Here is a 19043-nt window from a genome sequence, read left to right on the forward strand (position 1 = left end):
ACAGGGGCTTGGGGGAGACTGTTCTTCCTGGCTATTGAGGCTCAGGAGTGGGTTGCCCAGGCCACCCAAAGTGGGCAGGGTAGGAAAGGTGGCCAATTCTGCAGAGAAGCTTGCCTACCCTCTCAAGGCAAGGCCCAGACCCTGCCTTCTGCAGCCCAAGTGCTCTACACCATTAAACACTGAAAGACAAGGGACAGAAAGGCAACTCCAATGACTTCAGGGTCGGAGGCTGCCAAGCACAAATAAGTGAAAAAGGTGGGCCTGTGCGTGAACCAAGAATCCCTGTGGAATTCCTCACAGGGAAGCCATTCCTCTCGTTCCACTTGTGGCACTGGAAACCAAACCCTGGTTTGCACTTACTGTAAGCCACATCTCAACCAGTTTCCGGGCTGGGTGTAGTGCACATCTTTGATCCCAATACTTGGGACACGGAGGCAGGTGGATGACAGTGAATTAAAGATTAGTCAGTCTATAGAGAGAGTTCCAGGGCAGCAGGAGTTACACAGTGAAAACCCTATCTCAATCAGTTTTCTCCACAGGGCATGGTGGCTTGGTTTACACACCTTTAATTTCACTGTACTGGAGGAGGATGGGGTGGAAGGATTGCCATCAGTTCAAAACCAGCCTGAGATACAGAGGGAGACTTCCTTCTCAAAAGGAAAAACTCTAAAATATAAAATAAGAATTAAAAAAAAAAAAAGAGGAAGCAATTTAAAAACAAGCAAACCCTGCCTTTCTCTAAACTGGCAAACTAGGAAACTAGTGGAGGGCTGGCGAGCCTGAGGCCTGGGCGCGGTGCACAACGACCCAGTCGGGGTCGGGGCGCGCGCCCGGCCCGCCCGGGGCGGCTCTAGGCAGAGGCCCGCCCCCGGGTGTCCCCTCGATAGGGCTCTCCAGCCCCTCCCTGGCCAGCGGAGCTGAGAGCGGGAGACCATGCTCGGTGTCCGGCGGGCCCTGCTGCTGCCGCCGCTGCAGCTCGCCCTGCTGGTGGCAGCGGGGACCGGGGCGCGCGTGAGCGCACCGCGGAGTCTGGCTTGGGGGCCTGGGCTGCACGCCGACGCCGTTCTGCCCGTGCGCTACTTCTTCCTGCAGTCGGTGGACTCGGACGGCCGGAACTTCACTAGCTCGCCACCAGGTCAGCGCCCGTCGCCGTCCCCGCGCGTCCCTGTCCACACGCGTGGCTATCTCCCCACTGTGGGTGTCGCCTTCTCTCCCCTCCTATCGGCGTCCCATCCCTCCTCCCCGACACCCACGGGGGCGGGAGATGCCACTGAGGACCGTTGGGTGATTAACTTCAAAGGCCGGGCCACAGGTTCCGCCCGGTGAAGGAGGTAAGGGTAGGTAGAGTAAATGGCGCCCGTGGGGTCCTGCGGAGCGCGGCGGTGCCGTCACGTGATGCAGATGGCCCTTCCTGGCTTGCAGGGCGCGCTTCCTCCCTGACTCAGCAGCCCACTCATCCCTTGGCGCTCCTAGGCCCGCAGTGCAGAACACGCGAATCTGTGGAACTTTATAGAAACGGGAAGGGAAGGGCTTGTCCTGAATCTCAGCAGGGTCCTCCTCCCACATCTGACTGTTTCTCTGGACTTGTCCAGCTGGTTTCTAGTTGTCGCCAGGCAGGATTTGCTAAGTTGTGTCTAAATTTAAGGCTGCTCCCAACTGGCGTCCTGTTTTGCCTGCAAAGAGGCGGAGAAATCCATGGCGTCCTCCACAGAGCAAACGGGAATTTCATGTTCTTGGAGGTCACTGTGTATTTGGTAGTCCTGGAGTGAAAAGAGGATGGCAGCGTCTGCCTGTCAGAAAACTTAGACTCTACTGAGAAAATAGATAATGCAACCCGCCTATCAGGGCAGAGCGCGGTTGGTTGCCACAGTTGGATTTCTGCAGCTTGGTGTAAACATTGAAGAACTGCCAATAGGCCCAGGGAAGTCTGGGAAGCTTCAGGAGTGTGGGTTTGGAAAGGGGTTTCTAGACTGACTCGTAGCCCTGCAAAAGCAGAGGGTGTGAGGGTCAAGTGTTCAGAACAGGAGCCTGTGGAACATGGTTCGGATTTAAACCCTATCACAGTGCCTCTGCAATTCTGTAATACATAAATGAACCCAGACATGCACTCCTGTGGTTACAGCAAGAGAGTAAGGATTTTCCCTCCTAATTTTAAGTTTTTCCCCAAATATAATTTCCTGCAAAGATTATGTGTGTGTGTGTGTGTGTGTGTGTGTGTGTGTGTGTGTACCACTTGTGAGCTGGTGCCCATAGAGACTAAAAGAGGGCACTCACTGGCTCTGTTATAGCTAGAGTTCTAGACACTTATGAGCTGCCTAATATAGTTGCTGAGAACATGTGTCCCCTGGAAGAGTAGGGAGCACTCTTAACCACCGAGCCATCTCTCTAGCCCAATACATCATAATGTTTTTATAACAAGAAAAAAAAAATCCTAAAAAAGAAATTGCAGTGCATGAGTGGATCCGGAGTGTCCATGGCAGGAAGTCAGACATATTTGGAGGATTACATAGTCCTAGGGCGTATCACTGATCTGATGGGATGCTCTAGTTGGTAATGTTGGGTAGGTGCTTTCCCTCTAACTGCAGAGAGCTTCTGTAAGCTTCCTAAATGGCCACTGAAAGGAAAAGTATCAGCTTGGGACCCCAAGACCAAGTTCTCAGCACAAAGGGGATTTATTTGCCCCAGAGGGACAGAGGGCAGGGAATAAAAGACAAACAGGAGATGGAGGTTGAGGAAGAAGGGGAGGGGAACAAGGGAGAGGGGTCAGGGTTATTTGTCCAGGAGTGGGACAAAGGACTGCTCTGGATAGAGAGGAGACAGACGTGGCTCATAGGCAAATGACAGTCTATAAAGGGATAAGAGGGGCTGGAGAGATGACTCAGCTGTTAAAGGCAAGGCTCATAACCAAAACTATAAAGGTACAAGAAACCCTGTGTTAGGATGAGGTGTTTTAATTGGGCAGGTTCATTAGGTGAGCCAAAGGGGGGTTTCATTGCTGGACACTGATAGCTGGGTCTTGGTGGTCAGCTTCAGGAGGAGGAAGTGGCCATATAAGAGAATAGACCTTGGGGCCTAGCTTTAGGAGTGTAATCCAACATTTTTTTTTAGCAAGGCAGAGGCAATGGGGAGGAAGCCAAGGCCTGCCAGAGCCATCTCCACTGGCCAGAGCCCCTCAGGTCTGCCCTGCCAGAGATTCTCTTCTATGTAAAATTCTGCAGAGCTGTAATTGCTTACTGGCTGTGCTGTCTATGGATAGATACCCCTGGGTTACTTCTTGGAGCTAGGCTTCTTGATCTGTACAGTGTGTGTGTGTGTGTGTGTGTGTGTGTGTGTGTGTGTGTGTGTGTGTGTGTGTGTGTGTGGAGGGGGGGCGCTGTCAATAATTACCTGACACGTCTTACAAGAAGCAGGTAGAGAATGCTTATGAGAGCTGGGTATGATGGAGCAGGCCTGTAATCCAAGCACTTGGGAGGCAAGAACAGGGTTGTGAGTTCTAGGCTAGCCTTGACTATGTAATAAGAACATGATCTAAAAGATAGATAGATAGATAGATAGATAGATAGATAGATAGATAGATAGATAGATAGATAGATGGATGATTGATACTTAGATATGAACATGTGTAGCCCATAGTAAGGACTAAGTAGTCTTTTTATGCTTTTGGTAGTTTTGAAAATTAAGCGCTCAGAATCTCTGAAGTAAGGTTTGACACCACCAGGCTCCTTCTGTGGCACTACTTTCCCATTAGTCACCTTTTCTGAAATCTGCATTTACGGAGAAAAAAAACAGTAATCTGATCTTTGACCCTGTTGCATTGAAAAGGCCATCAGGGCAAATGAGAACTCCTCTTCCTTCTGCCATGAGCGGTTCAGAACCCCATGATCCTCCTTTTCTCTCTTATGTAGCTTACTTACACCTTACTTCTCTGTCAGACCCAATCAGTGCTATTTCCCACTGACTTTCACACTGCTGACTATGCTATCAATGGCCCAGACAACTAAGCACTTAAAGTAAATATGTAGGTGCCGGGACTCGAACCTGGGTCCTCTGGAGGAGTAGCGAGTGCTTTTAACTGCTGAGCCATCCCTCCTCCTCGGGTTGCCTTTCTGATGGCAGCTAGAAGTAAAACAAAGCATTTGGAAATTCAGTTTAAAAAGAAAACATTCACACTCCCTAAAGCACGGGGAACTTTGTAGAAGGGGAAGCAGGGAGTATTTAAGAGCCAGACGGTGGAGGGACTGGCCTCAAAATGTCTAGAGCAGTGATTCTCAGCCTCCCTAATGCCGCGTGCAACCCTCTAATACAGTCCCTCATGTTATGGTGACCCCCGACCATAACATTTTCTCATTGCTGCTTTATAGCTGTAGTTTTGCTACTGTTATGAATCATAATGCAAAGATCTGAAGTGTGACCCCTGTGTAAAAAGTCATTCCACCGGGTTGGGGATTTAGCTCAGTGGTAGAGCGCTTGCCTAGCAACCGCAAGGCCCTGGGTTTGGTCCCCAGCTCCGAAAAAAAGAAAAAAAAAAGTCATTCCACTGCCTGCCACAGGTTGAGAACCACTGCTGTAGACTCAATCTTCGCAACCATGAACTCACAACCATGGTTACTGTACTAGACCCATACAAGACTGGCCCTGTCAACAATCAATCACAGAACTGGGAGGATCTTATGGGGCCCTGTCCCTCACTTCCAAATTATCATTAGGCTCTGGCAGAGGGAGAGTAGCTTGCAGTTGTGCACCCGCTGTATACCCACTGCTGAGCCCACAAGGCTCCTGTGGGTAGTTCAGCCCTGATTAGACCCAGTATTCCTAGCGAATTGTACACAGAATGAATACCCATGAATGTTTAAGAGATTTGTACAAAAGGGGAGGGAATAGACAAGGCTGGGAGGGGGTTGGAGAGAGCAGAGGGTGAGGGTGGTCAGTATGTATTATGTAAAGTGTGAAACGGTCAAAGAACAAATTTAATGAAAAAGGGACATTTTCTCAGAAATGAGGGTCACTAGATATGTCAGTGGCATTAAGTATTTTAAGTGTGTATTTTACAGGGAGAAAGTCGAATTACCACAGGGCCGTCATCTTTAGAGTGTGGACTGTTACTGCCTAAGCTTGAATGTTATTCAGAGGAGAAAAGATCAAGTAGGAGAAATGTTACTTCCTTCAATGAATTAATTTTTCCATCCACTGTTATTGAATGGCTGATGGCTCCCCATGTTAAGTCAAACCCTTGACTTAAGGACGGACCACACATAGCTGCTGTCTGCCAGGATCTTCCAGGCAGAAATGAATGTGGTTTACTGTGAACACTGTGGGCCAAAAGCCGTCTATACGAAGATACCTGTCTGATCATGGGGACATACTGATCAGGAAATGCTAATGCTGTCTGTATTTCTTTTGCTTACAGGCCAAACACAGTTCAAAGTAGTGGTAAAATCCCTTTCGCCTAAAGAGTTGGTCCGTATCTATGTCCCTAAACCTTTGGACAGAAACGATGGAACATTTTTGGTGCGGTACAGGATGCACGAGACTGTCCACGAAGGGCTCAAGATAGAGATCCTTTACGGTGGCGAGCATGTGGCTCAGTCTCCCTACATTTTAAAAGGTTCGTGTCACTGGTCACCTGACCCAAGACCTCTGGGGTGCATGCTTTGCAGAAGGGCTGGAATGGCCTGCAGTCAAATTTGACAGAGTAAACATTGTATATGTATTCCCTCAGATTTTATTTCATTTTGGCATTTAAAAAAATATATCGGGGCTGGAGAGATGGCTCAGCGGTTAAGAGCACCCGGCTGCTCTTCCAAAGGTCATGAGTTCAATTCCCAGCAACCACATGGTGGCTCACAACCATCTGTAACGAGATCTGATGCCCTATTCTGGTGTGTCTGAAGACAGCTACAGTGTACTTATATATAATAAAAAAATATATCATTTTTGGGGAATTGGGGAGCACCGGCTGCTCTTGCCAAGGACCTGGGTTCAGTTCCCAGCATCCACATGGTGGCTCTCAATCATCTGTAATTCCAGTTCCAGGGGATCCAATGTCGTCTTCTGACTAGACATGTGTACATGCAGACAAAATGCACACACAAAACAAACAAATCTCTTGAAAAGTCCTTTTCTGTTTCACTTTGTATAGTTCCCACTGCTTTTTCTTTAAGTTTGTTGATCTTAACTCTTGGTACCATTTTTAATTTTCCTAAGCTTGACCTCTGGGATGTGGTACAGTTAATTGGACATAATTTGATCTTTTCCAGTTATATTTTTATAGTTTGTTAGATGAAATTGAGTCACGTTTAAGCTGGGGTTAATTGCTCTCAACAATTGCGCTCACCCCCAAGTCCAAGGATGAGGAGGCCGTCCAGCCTGCCGGACATAGGCACTTGGCCCAGCCCTGCAGGGATGCTATGCACTGGCCATCCAGTGTTGCTCTGGTGTTCTTCCCTGCACTGGGTGGATTCCACTCACAGATGCTCTGATCGCAGGTGGGGCTGGACACTCATTCCCAGAGTCCTGTGTGCTTCTGGGCTTTCCTGGGTTTAGTTTTCACCCCTCACAGACTCTGTTCCCAGGCTCAGTGACCTGGTTCTCCAGCAAGCTCAGCTCTTCCTCAACTCAGTGAGACTGCTCAGCTCTACACACACTCCCTTCCTGAGCTACAGAAAGTGGCAAGTGGTGTGACCTGTGAGGTTTCCCTTGCTAGTGTCACCTCTAAGACCCACTGTCCTTCACTGCCTCATATCCATAGTCCAGAAACTGTGGGTCCACACGAGAGGACTTGCTCACCAGCTTGAAGTGAACGAGTAAGTCTCTTCCTAGTTGATCTGAAGTAGAAAATTCCAACAAAATGGGGCCTAATGTCATCCCAGCACTGGGGAGGTAAAGACAGGAGGATCTCTGTGTGAGTTAAAGACCAGCCTGGGCTATATGAGACTCTGTTTCCAAAGGTCACAAATAAACCATCAAGAAAATATATTCAAGGGGTTGGGGATTTAGCTCAGTGGTAGAGCACTTGCCTAGCAAGCGCAAGGTCCTGGGTTCAGTCCCCAGCTCCAAAAAAAAGAAAAGAAAAAAAAAAAAAAGAAAATATATTCAAATAGATATGACTATGTCCTGAAACCATGTTAGTTTTGTGTATATTGTTTTCTAAACGTGTCTTCAGAAAAGTCCTCTCTGTTCAGCTGCCCACTTAGGATTACACTGATTGACCCCCTTGGGTTACTCTTTTCTCTGAGATGTGTTGACCAAGGGAGCTTTAGGGACTTTGAGGGAAAGGTCCTCCATTTTTTCAAAACCTTTTTCTACATTTGTATGTCTGAAAATCAAGAAGCTCTCCCTTTCTGTGCTAAAATGAAGTCCTTTTACATTTGTTATGTATACCTCACTAGAAGTGAAGGTATCATCCAAGTGACTGGCGTGCGCTAGTTTGGAAGGGAGCATTCGCTCTGGAGTCTGTCCAAGGTGCCCTGGGTGGGGGATGGGGGGTGGGGGGGTGGGGTCCCTGACAGAATTTCTCTACTACTAATTGGTCTAAGATAGCTTCACCTCTGTCAGTAGTTTTCCGATCTGCCAAGCTGTCACCCAGTGCTCACTCCCTCTTACGTCATGGTGTTTGTTTACTCAGGGTGTCTTTGTGTGTGTGTCCCCTCCCTAGGACCGGTGTACCATGAGTACTGTGACTGCCCAGAAGATGACCCTCAGGCCTGGCAGAAAACTCTGTCTTGTCCAGCCAATGAACCACAGATAGAGCAAGATTTTATTTCCTTCCCCAGCATTAATCTCCAGCAGATGTTGAAGGAGGTCCCCAAAAGATTTGGGGACGAGCGGGGTGCTATTGTTCATTACACAATTCTCAATAACCACATCTACCGGAGATCTCTGGGGAAGTACACAGACTTCAAAATGTTCTCGGATGAAATTTTGCTGTCACTGGCAAGAAAGGTATGGAAATAAATGAACTGCTTGCAGAAATAATATCATTTTGTTGTTGCAACAGTTACATACTTAAAACTATAAAGACTGATGAGAACAGATTTCAGGGCTCAGAAATGTGTCGCGGAGTGCGCACAAGTCTCCTACCTTTGAAGATGGCTGTTTGCCGTAAGAGTTAATTAAGGTGGAATCGCAGCACTCAGATGTATGAGGCTTCAGCATAAGCTGGAATATGAGAGAGAGCCGGAATGCCAGGACAGAGCACAGGCCTTGTTCCCAAGTCTAAAGGTTCTGGTGAGCTCAGTCATGACATTAATGGAGAGATTTGGGCAGCTCTGTAGAAAATAGGCTCAAGTTGGGAGAGACGGCGTGGGATGCCTGGTAAGGAAACTGATGTGGCAAGGACCTGTGCTGAGTGTTGTCGTGGATATGGACACAGGATAGAGGATTCTAGAGGCAAATGTGGAGGAGGGTGTAGTAAGGATGGCCAAGGCTTAGGTTTGACTGCAGACTATTGCATAAGTAGCCGGTGAGGGGTCAAACGCCCACACACTCATACTTTTCTCTAGCTGGCCACGTCTACATTACATTCTAAACGCCACCTCTGGAGACAGGTGGCCAACTTCCAGTTAAGTGAGTTTGTCATATACTGCTCTCACCTAGGGCCTTCTAACAAACAGTAACCAAGAGTCTTTCTTCTCCCTTACCTCAGTGTTTTCAACCGTCGCCTAGATCAGAAGTACTTCCCAGTGCCCACTAGGGGAGATGGCTCAGTTGGTAAAGTGCCTGCTCTGTAAGTGTTAGGACCTGAATCCAGCCCTCAGACCCCACCTGGAAAAGGCCAGTTGTGATGGTGTGTGCTTGTAACCCAGTGCTAGCAAGCAGGGCAGGTGGATCCCTAAGGCTCAGAGCTTAACCTCCTCAGAAAGGTCCAGGCCAGAGAGGGACCATGTCTCAAAAAACAAGGTAGATAGTGTTGAGGAAAACCACCGAAGATTGACCCCTGTCCTCTACCCACAGGTGTGTGCACACGCATACACAGCCAAGAGACTGAGGTATTTGGTGCCTCCCAGCCACTAATCTTTGTGCTTTTGGTTTTATAGGTCACCCTCCCAGATTTAGAATTTTATATTAACCTTGGAGATTGGCCCTTGGAGCATCGAAAAGTCAATGACACCCCGGGCCCTATACCTATCATTTCCTGGTGTGGCTCCTTGGACTCAAGAGACATTATCCTTCCAACATATGATGTCACCCACTCCACACTCGAAGCAATGAGGGGTGTCACAAATGATCTCCTCTCTGTTCAAGGAAACACAGGTAAGTTAAGGTTATTTCTCTAGGGAAAAATCTTAAAAGGTAAAGGGAATGTTCAGTCAGAAAGTCATATGCTTAGTCATTCTTACTTACAAACAATGAAAATGCTTGCCTAGTGTGTGTAAGGGCCCAGGGTCCACTCCCAGCAAGACGAAGTAGGGGAAGCATCCCAAGGCTGGAGGAGGATGCTTAGGATGGTCCCAGTGTGGAAATTAACAGCATACAGCCTGGGTTAATGGTGCCCAAGCCTACATCATTCGTGGATGAAGTTGTCATTTTTAAACATCTTTCAAGTCTACACTTGGTTATACTTACATGAAATTTTACAGCAAAAAATTAAAGGTATTTAAATAATGTGTATACTTGGTAAACTTGTCAGCTAACTAACTCCAGTGCTTTTTATTACTGCTGACACGAGAGGGAGTTCTGAGAAGCACCAGAGGATTGTGGTCATGTCGTACTCTGGGCTTGATGAACCTAGCCTCCATTGCCCTGTGAGGAATTCTCCCGAGTCTTTAGATCTGGAATCCTTCCATTTTGACACAACACCCTTTCCAGGAACTCGCTGGGCTGCACCACACACTTAGCTTTGTCCTTTTTAGCCCCCATGTCTCTTTAATGTCATTCGGGGGACAAGATCAGAGATTTAGGCAAAGTGCCCAAAGGTGAGAAGATATAATAAAAATAAGACGAAGACCTTAGGAAATAAAAGTCGGCCTGCCTTCAGTTTGCTGACAGTGAATTTCGGAAAAGTAGGCTGAGAAGGCTGGATCCCTCCGATTTCTGTCTCAGATGTCTCCGAAGCGCTGACATGTATTTAGCCAACAGCATCATTCTTCAGAGCAATGAGACATTTGTCAAAGACTGGAATTAATTTTCTAAGACATTTCCCCGCTATGAAGAAGACATAACTGGCATGGCTGCTCGTGCCTATGATCCTAGCACTGGGAAGCCTGAGGCAGGAGGATTGTTACCAGTGTGAGATCCTTCTGGGCTACACAGCAAGTCGCAGAGCAGCCAGGGACAGATAGGAAGAGCCTCGTTCAGATTCCCCCACACCCATGTGGGTGCTGTGAGCTACGTAGTTCATTTAATCATATCAAAGGAAAATGTCCTCCCTGTGTTTGAAATTGTGAGTAGCTGAGCTGGAGAGATGGCCAACTGGCTGAGAGCACTTGCTGCTCTTCAGGAGGACCCAGGTTTGAGTCCCAGCACCCACTTGGTGACCCGCAAGCCTGTGTTAACTCCGGTCCCACAGGATCTGCCTTGTCCTCTGGCCTCTGTGGGAACTTCATGCACACGGTGCACACACACAGGAGAGACACATAAAATAAGAATAAGGGGGAAATATGGACTAGAATTCTGCTGGGGTCCCTGAGTTCTGCAGTTTTCTGGTGACCTCCTAAGAACAAAAGACTAACGTGCGTGCTTTGTGAACACGGCAGACAGAAGAAGGTATGGCCTGGGAGTGGGGCTAAGTAGGGAGCCTGGTCTGACAGTATGATGGCTACTTCCTGGTGTTGTACAGCAGGAAGGAGCAGTGCCTGTGAGCTGTCCTCGCTGGTAAGTGGGAGGGGCTGCAGCAAACAGGACGCTCTCAGAAAGTATCTCTGGTAAAACGAGACTGGGGAGAGTGTTTATGTTACGAAGTGAGTTCTCCAGGAGTGTTGACATTTTAAATGATAATAGTGAACTAAAGGTCATTATACTGTCTTATGGTTTCAGATTCTTAATCATAATTTTTTATGGCCTCAAACTTCTAGGGCCTTCCTGGATCAATAAAACAGAGAAAGCTTTCTTCCGAGGTAGAGATAGCCGGGAGGAGAGGCTGCAGTTGGTACTTCTGTCCAAAGAAAATCCACAGCTGCTAGATGCAGGAATTACAGGATATTTCTTTTTCCAAGAGAAAGAAAAAGAGCTTGGAAAAGCCAAGTTGATGGGTTTCTTTGATTTCTTTAAGGTACGAGTCTTCCTATGGCTATGAGTGATATACTGTGTCCAAAGTCTACCAAACAGGTGGTTCCAGCCTCAGTTGCCTCAGTTCTCCAGCTAATGAACCTTCAGACTTTCCTGTCAGATGGACAGAAGCAGAGAACTCTGACAGTCTTGTCTCTGTTAATTTTGTTTACCAAATAATGTAGAATTATATTTAATACTTCGTGTAAGAGTTAACATAAAGTTTGGATATATTTATTGTGGCTTTCCCCCTTTGGTTTAATAAGCTAGGAAGAGAAGTGTCTTTGGTAAATAACGAGCATTCATTTTTATATATGCAAAATAGGAGCCGGAGTTCGGGTCCCGCCTGTAGTCTTTCTTCCGCTGTCTGGTCCCTCATCTCTTAGTGGCTCTGTGTTCTGTGACACCATGTTCCATTAGGCGTGCCGTACTCCTTTACTTTCTTTTGGTATTGATTTTTATATGTATGTGCATGTGAATTTGTATATGTATGTGTATGTGTGATGTGTGCATGTGTGTATGGTGCATACATGCACACACATGTATGTGCTCCACACTCCTTTAGAGTGTTATTATGAGACCCACACCTAACTGGCTGGGAAGCACATGGTATTGATTATTTCAGAAACTATTAAGAACTTAGGGTGTAACCCAGTGCAGGGCTTCTGTTGCATATGGGAGGCATAGATTTGATCTCCAGCATTGAAAAAGAAAGAGAAGGGAAATGGAAGGAAGGGAAGAGGGTGTCACCGTATTTGGAAATGGACCATCTTCATCTCAGAGGGTTTATGGTGAAGAGAACAGAGAATTGTGTTCAGAATATAGGTTCATACATTTCTCTGTATACCAGATTTTTCACTTGTAAAAAAAAAAGCTGCTTCATACTCTAATTAAATTGGACTTCAGGCCCTTGATAAGTGCTTTTGAAATGTTACTCCAATATGCCAACGAAGTAGCTGTGTCTCCAGGTTTCTGTCAACTCTTTTTATTATGCCTCCCTCTCCATCCCCCGCCCCGTGTATGTGTGAGTGAGTGTGTGTGTGTGTGTATGTGTGTGTGTGTGTGTGTGTGTGAGTGTGTGTATGTGTGTATGTGTGTGTGAGTGTGTGTGTGTGTGTGAGTGTATGTGTGTGTGTATGTGTGTATATGTGTGTGTGTGTGTGTGTGTGTGTGTGTGTGTTAAACTTGGGCTATCCTCCACTCACTGAGCCATCTTATATACAGTTTACAAGCTGGTAAGAAGTAAACTCTATTATATGTGAACTCTATTTAAAATGTAGAGATCCTTTCTGTATTGTGGGTTTAGGGTATGAAACAAATGAAATAGTTTATACGTGAAAATTGATAATTGTCCTCACTTCAGAACGTTTAACTTTAGAACTTAGACAATAGTTCTGACGCCTGCTTTGGTCACAGGAGTCTAGACTCTGCTTCACACATGTAACTGAAGTGGCGTGCGCTCCTGTGAGCATGCGGGAGCTGCTAGAGGCTGGCTCTCATATTTATAGAAAAATAAAAAGGGGGTTGGGGATTTAGCTCAGCGGTAGAGCGCTTGCCTAGCACGCGCAAGGCCCTGGGTTCGGTCCCCAGCTCCGAAAAAAAGAAAAAAAAAAGAAAAAAAAGAAAAATAAAAAATAAAAGATAATGAAATGCAAACACAGATGTGAGAAAATGGAAAATAATCCCTCTGTATTTGATTTTAAAATGCTGGTGAGAAACGGAAGTAAAACAAGTATCGTCACGAGGTTCTTTGGTTCAATCTTCTAGTACAAGTACCAAGTGAACGTGGACGGGACGGTGGCAGCTTACAGATATCCATACCTCATGCTGGGCGACAGCCTGGTCCTGAAGCAGGAGTCACCGTACTATGAGCACTTCTATGTGGAACTGAGGCCTTGGAAACACTATGTTCCCATTAAAAGGAACCTCAGTGATTTACTAGAGAAAGTGAAATGGGCCAAGGTACGTTATTTTCTTGGGCAATAGCAAAGTTGTTACTATGGGGATCTGTGTTCCATCAGGACCCAGTGTATCATAATCAAAGCAAATCAAAGAACTAAACTTCCCTGGAAAAAAAAACAAAAAAACAAAGAAACAACAACAACAACAAAAACCCCCAAAATGTGTTCCCTTTAAATAGCAAAAGAACAGACGCCAAGGTTCTCAAGATGGCTGGGCGGTTAAGAGCACTTGCTGCTTTTTTGAAGGACCTTAGTTTGGCTTCCAACACTCATGTTGGAAGCTCACAATGGCCTATAACTCCAGCTTCAGGGAGTCGAGCGCCTCTTCTGGCTTCTGTCTCTGTACTCGTACACAAACCCATGTTACATACACACGTGTACATATATGAGAGAATGAAAAGGCATCAGAAACACTTTGTATACCCTCTGTCAGTACTGTTGAAAGTTAGATTTAAGTCTAGTGTTGGATGTAACACAGCTTTTCTAAAGGAGTCTCTGTTTGCTCTCATATATGCAAAACAAGAACACACAGAATGTAAATTACAGATCAAAAGGGCCAGAGTCGAAAGGCTTTATATATGAAGAGAACTTTCCAGGTAACTCTGATATCTTCCATAGAGAAAGAAAAACCCTCAAGTCCTTCCCCAACACAAGCTATATATAGCATCCCAAGAACAAGTTCCCCATAAAACAGGGATTCCTCTTTTCAAGGAATAATATTTAAAGCTATTGGATATGTTATGAAACTATGAAGATGTATCCTTCCATTATAATATTTTTTCCACTTTTTAACCTTTGAGAAGTAATATCTATTTGTGGACACAGTGAGTCAGAGTCATTGTTCTGGCTTTCCCTAACATCCACAATTGCTAGCAAATGGCTTTTCCTATCAGTTGTGTGCACAAAATAAGTGTTTTCCTGAGTATAATTAGGAATGTTAGCGATTGCTGACCCTACAGCCTGTGAGTACTAACGAGTGAATAGCTTTTTTATTACAGCGTTAGACTCCTTTGTGGCTACTGCTTTTTAACAGGACTTCCTGTCACTGTGTATTTAAATGAAGCTTTAGGAAAAACACATCCTCATTATTTTAACTTTACACATGTGTCAGTGTAGGATCTGTGTACTTAAACAAAGATGCCTTCCAAGACCAGAAGCCTAAGGTCCCCTGGAACTGGACCTGAGAACCACCGAGGTGGGTGCTGGCCCTCTGAAAGGGCAGTACTCACTCTTAACTGCTGAGCCATCTCCCAGCCCAGAGTCTTAGTTGTTGGTTTGGTTTGGTTTTTCAAGACAGTATCTCTGTGGCTGTCCTGGAACTCACTCTGTACCCAAGGCTGGCCTTGAACTCTCAGAGATCTTCAGCCTGGCTGTTAAAAGCCATTTTTTACATGTAAATTTGATTCACTCTATTCTTAAGCGGAGAGGGCCAGGCTGGGGAAGCAGATGACAGACCCTGGGCTTTCTCCAGGGATAGCTAAGAAAGCACTAACAAAGTCACCGAAGAGCTTGTGAGGCTTGGAATCAGGTCCACACACCCATTCTTCCCTGTAACAGACATCTTCTACCTGTATTCCCATGGCCTCCTGTGTAAGTTAGAGCCCACAGTGGCTGAAGTCGCCCATCCCGTTCACACACCTCCCGCTCGCACTTAGCTCTCCTTGTGAGCTGAAGCAGGCACTTTCACTTCCATTTTCTGTCTTTCAGGAAAATGATGAAGAAGCAAAGAGGATTGCGAAAGAAGGGCAGTTAACTGCTAGGGACCTGCTCCAGCCGCCGAGACTTTACTGCTACTATTACAGAGTACTGCAGGTCAGCTCAACCTCTGTCCTGATGGGTCGGGGTCGGGATACCACATGTGGCATGGGCACTTTGTCCTATGCTTACTGGGAGGATCGGGGGAGGCTTCTGGGAAGAAAGAACCAGTGCTGAGGTGCTGTCCTAGAACTAGTTCTGTAGACCAGGCTAGCCTTGAACTCAGCCTTGAGATCCACCTACCTCTGCCTCCCAAATGCTGAGATAAAAGGCGTACACCACCTCCCAGCCACCTCCATACTAACCCGTATTCCCCCACCCCTACTCCAGGGTTTCTCTGTAGCCCTGGCTGTCCTGGAACTCCTTCTATAAACCAGGCTGGCCTCAAATTCACAAATATCCTCCTGCCTCTGCTTCCTGAGTGCTGGGAAAACAGATGGAGGTTTAGAGCTCAAGAGGTTCCTCCCACCTTGTCCGAGTGCACCCCCTGCTGGTAGATCCGTGGAGAAATTCCTTCCTTGCCAGTGGGTAGAATACAGGCAAGTCGTCCCACCCCCGCCCCGCCCCGCCCCGCCCCTACATGCGGGTCTTGCCATCCTTAAATTGGTTCCACCCTCCCTACTAATCTAGCTTTAATATTTTTTAACTTTAATTACATCTTATTTATTTGTTGTGTGAGCTCGGTGGGGAAGCGAGAGCATAGTGCCTGTCGGGGGTCAGAGGATGCTTTACGGAAGTTGGTTCTCTCCTTCCACCTTGTAGGTCTAGGGATTTAACGAGGGCCTGGAGGGGGGGTGGCAAGCAGCTTTACCCATTAAGCCATCTTACCAGCCCTAGCTTTAACTGTAATGGTAGGAGTTTCCACCTCTAACATGTTAATTGGGCTCACTTGGCTACATTATTGTTTGGTCGGCATTAGCTCAATGCTAGGCATATATAACCAAGCGGACACAATGGATGAGTGAAGGGCTTGGCACATAGGGGCATTTCCGGCCAGAGCAGAAGCACATGGCACGGGCCTCCTGCCAAGCTTATGACTCCAGGCCTACAGGGCGGATGGAGGAGGCCACATGTGCGCTCTCTCTGGAGATAATCACCATCTTGGCTTGCCGATGTAAAATTTCAACTATATATTATATATTATTATAAATGTTTTTCAGTGGAATGGAGGATACGTGCCGACTCCGTTTGCTTCAAGTAGGGGCATCCATCTTTTCTAGAGTCATCCCATTTACACAGAAGTGTAAATGAGGATTCTATGACAGACTATGAGATGTTGCACTAGCATTTATAGTACATAGGTTAAAATATAACTATGAAATTAAAATGAGCCAGATCTTTGGTTTGGGTTTGAAACATCATGGCTGAAAGTGGTGGTGTGTGGGAGATTAGACTAGAAAGAAGCACGAATTAAACTTCCTGTTCCTTCCAAACCTATTTCAGAAATATGCGGAGCGCCAGGTCAGCAAGCCCATGATCCGTGATGGAATGGAGCGGGTTCCCCAGCCGGATGACAGCACTTCCGTTTGCCAGTGCCACAGGAAGAGGCCTGAGAGGGAGGAGCTTTAAGGAGACCCAACCGCACACTCCTTTGTATGCCAGCTGCATCTTTAAGACCTGGGAAAGGGGCTAAGCTGTGAAGAAACAGAGAAACCTGTACTCTGGCTCAATGGAAGCCGAGGCAAGAGGTTCTCATTAGTGCAAAGCCTACCTGAGATTTGTGGAGACTTCCTGGCCAGCCCAGACTACCCAGCTGGATTTTATCAAAACACCAGAACAAACAAATGTAGAGGAATGCTAAGCATGTAATCCCGCACTGGAGAGGCTGAGTCAGGAAGATCCTGAGTTTCAGTATTACCAAATGCCTTTGGAACTGCTTGTTTGAGCGCCCTAATAGATAGAAAAAGACTCACAAATCACTGGGAATCTGTCACACTCCCGTGCACTGGCAGTTTTTATCTTTATCAGAGATAAAAAGTCGGTTTCACTTACTTTTACATTCAATTACAAAGGGAAAAGTGTTTGGGGAGGTTTGACTTTCTCCTCCCTGTGTCGTTTCTCCCCATGTAAGCTGTCCCTGATGCATGTCTCCCTTTGGAGGATTGGATAAGGTTAGCTAAGGAACGAGCTGCTAGTATTTAACATGGAGACGGTGGCGGAACATACCACATTGTTTAAATTTTTCCAGCTAAGTTTTTGCCAGGACTAAAGACAGAATTAAGGAGAATTAAGTGTGTGTGGCAACTCACAATCTGGGCTGTACCCCTAGGAAAGACAGCACAGCTCTGGATGTAGATGGTGGCATCCTGTGGGCGTCGATGGACTGGGAATATAAAGTAACAACTATCCACGAGAGATCTTTCATTCTATACCCCCTTCTGAGACTCCTTGAGAATTGTTACAGCCAGACTCAGGGAGCCTCCGGGTCTGGGATTCACTACTAACCCAACGACAGAGGGACAGAGGCAGGGACTCAGTCCTGGATCCACAGACCTCCTCTTTCTGTAGGTTGATAAGCAGCATACTGAAGCTCATATTGTAAATTCATGTCTGATTCCTCAGAGCAGCATCAATCCAAGATGCGGTTCCTGACAGAATACGCTCTCAAACAAGAGCCACCCACACTCCCAGAGTAAAGGTCCTCCCTGAACAGAAATATTCATTGGCTCATATCTGTTCTCCTGAGGACCAGTAAGAACACAAGAATGCGTATCTTTAACTAGATCCTAGAGATGTATCATGGTGCCAGATGTCCCACCACCCATTTAGAAGCTGTCTGTGTAGGGTGAGAGGGCGAGCTGTCCTGAGGCCACCTGGTGCGTCTGAGTTAGACTTACAGAAGTAGGGCTTACGGACATGAGAAGAAAGGCTGCCTCCCTCGCTTCTACCTCTTTAGCCACAGGTCTGGAAAGCAAATGGTAGTTAGAGACACATCAGTTTTTAAGTTGATGTCATTCATCTGAGGCTGAACAGTCCTAGCAGAACTAGGAGAAGAACAGGTTGAGACAAACCGGGCTGTTTCTATTGACTTGTGCGAGCCCCCGAGATCCTCAGGTTGAACAGTCCTACCTTGGAGCATTGCATCAGTGACAGAGTCTTCGACCCACGAACCTGCAGGGGCCACTTTACATCCAAACAAATCTAGATAACTCACTTGACCATGGCCTTTGAAATGAGTTTTACACGGCTTTATGGTTCATTAACTTGAATGTATCTTAGGGAAACAAGCTGAATATAACTTTTGAAAAAGAGAGGGATCTAAGGATATAAAGATGTGTTCATTGAATAAACTGTCAACAATATTTGTGGCTTTAACACTGAGTGGCTGTCACACATCACTTTGTGAGTGCATCACCTAGATAGCTACTGAGGAGCTGAGGAAGGGAGCACCAGCAGTGACAAGAAGAAACCAGTCTTAATTATGCCATAATGGAAGCTTTCCATGACCAAAGGCACGGGACAGAACATGAAGACATTTCCTAAAAGAAAGGGTGGGGTGGGAAGGACTGACTGACAGTGTTGGGAAGAGGACAGAGAGGGGGGTTTTTACATTTGCTTTATAACATTGTATAACATCCAAACTGGTTTTAAACTATGGATATAAATCAAGTTGTAAAATTAAAATGTCAACATGGTGAAAGAATAAATGCACAGAGGAGACTATAAGAAGGGGAAAGAAACAGATTTATGTTTTCCACAATGCCATATTAAGAACCTATGTCTAAAGGCTTGTCCTGTGGTTTTATTATATACTCTTTTTTTAATAAAACACATTTTTCTAATAAGAATTGTCTCCATTGTGTCTTCATGAATAACCGAACTAAAACTGTTGTCATGGCCAATCTGTTCCTATTGGGCAGAAATAGGGGGGATGTTTCACACCACCTGTTTTGTTTTTTAAACTAATTTTCAAAGTTAGCATACAAATTAATGGATTTCATTATGGCATTTTCCTACATATGTCTCATCATACTCTCCTAACCCTGCCCTTTCTGCTTTCTTTCCGGATCCCTCCCACACCAATCATTAATCAAGAAAATGCCCTCACAGACTTGCCTACAGGTTAATCTGATGGAGGCACTTTCCCAATTACGGTTCCCTTTCCCTAGAAGACCCTAGCTT

At 46.2% G+C, this 19043-nt stretch overlaps 1 protein-coding gene across 2 annotated transcripts; it reads left to right on the forward strand.

Annotated features, from left to right (window-relative positions):
* The first annotated feature begins 910 nt into the window (after nt 1–910).
* Nucleotides 911–18706, forward strand: Poglut3 (protein O-glucosyltransferase 3). Of its 2 annotated transcripts, NM_001025123.3 has the most exon segments (8): nt 926–1135; nt 5408–5605; nt 7655–7941; nt 9036–9252; nt 11013–11209; nt 12973–13167; nt 14874–14978; nt 16365–18706. In NM_001025123.3, coding segments are annotated over 8 exon segments (1527 nt in total). In that variant the 5' UTR covers nt 926–933; the 3' UTR covers nt 16491–18706.
* The last annotated feature ends 337 nt before the right edge of the window (nt 18707–19043 follow it).

This window comes from Rattus norvegicus, chromosome 8 (assembly GCF_021556685.1).
Source record: "Rattus norvegicus strain SHRSP/BbbUtx chromosome 8, alternate assembly SHRSP_T2T, whole genome shotgun sequence".
NCBI classification, from domain to species: Eukaryota; Metazoa; Chordata; class Mammalia; order Rodentia; family Muridae; genus Rattus; species Rattus norvegicus.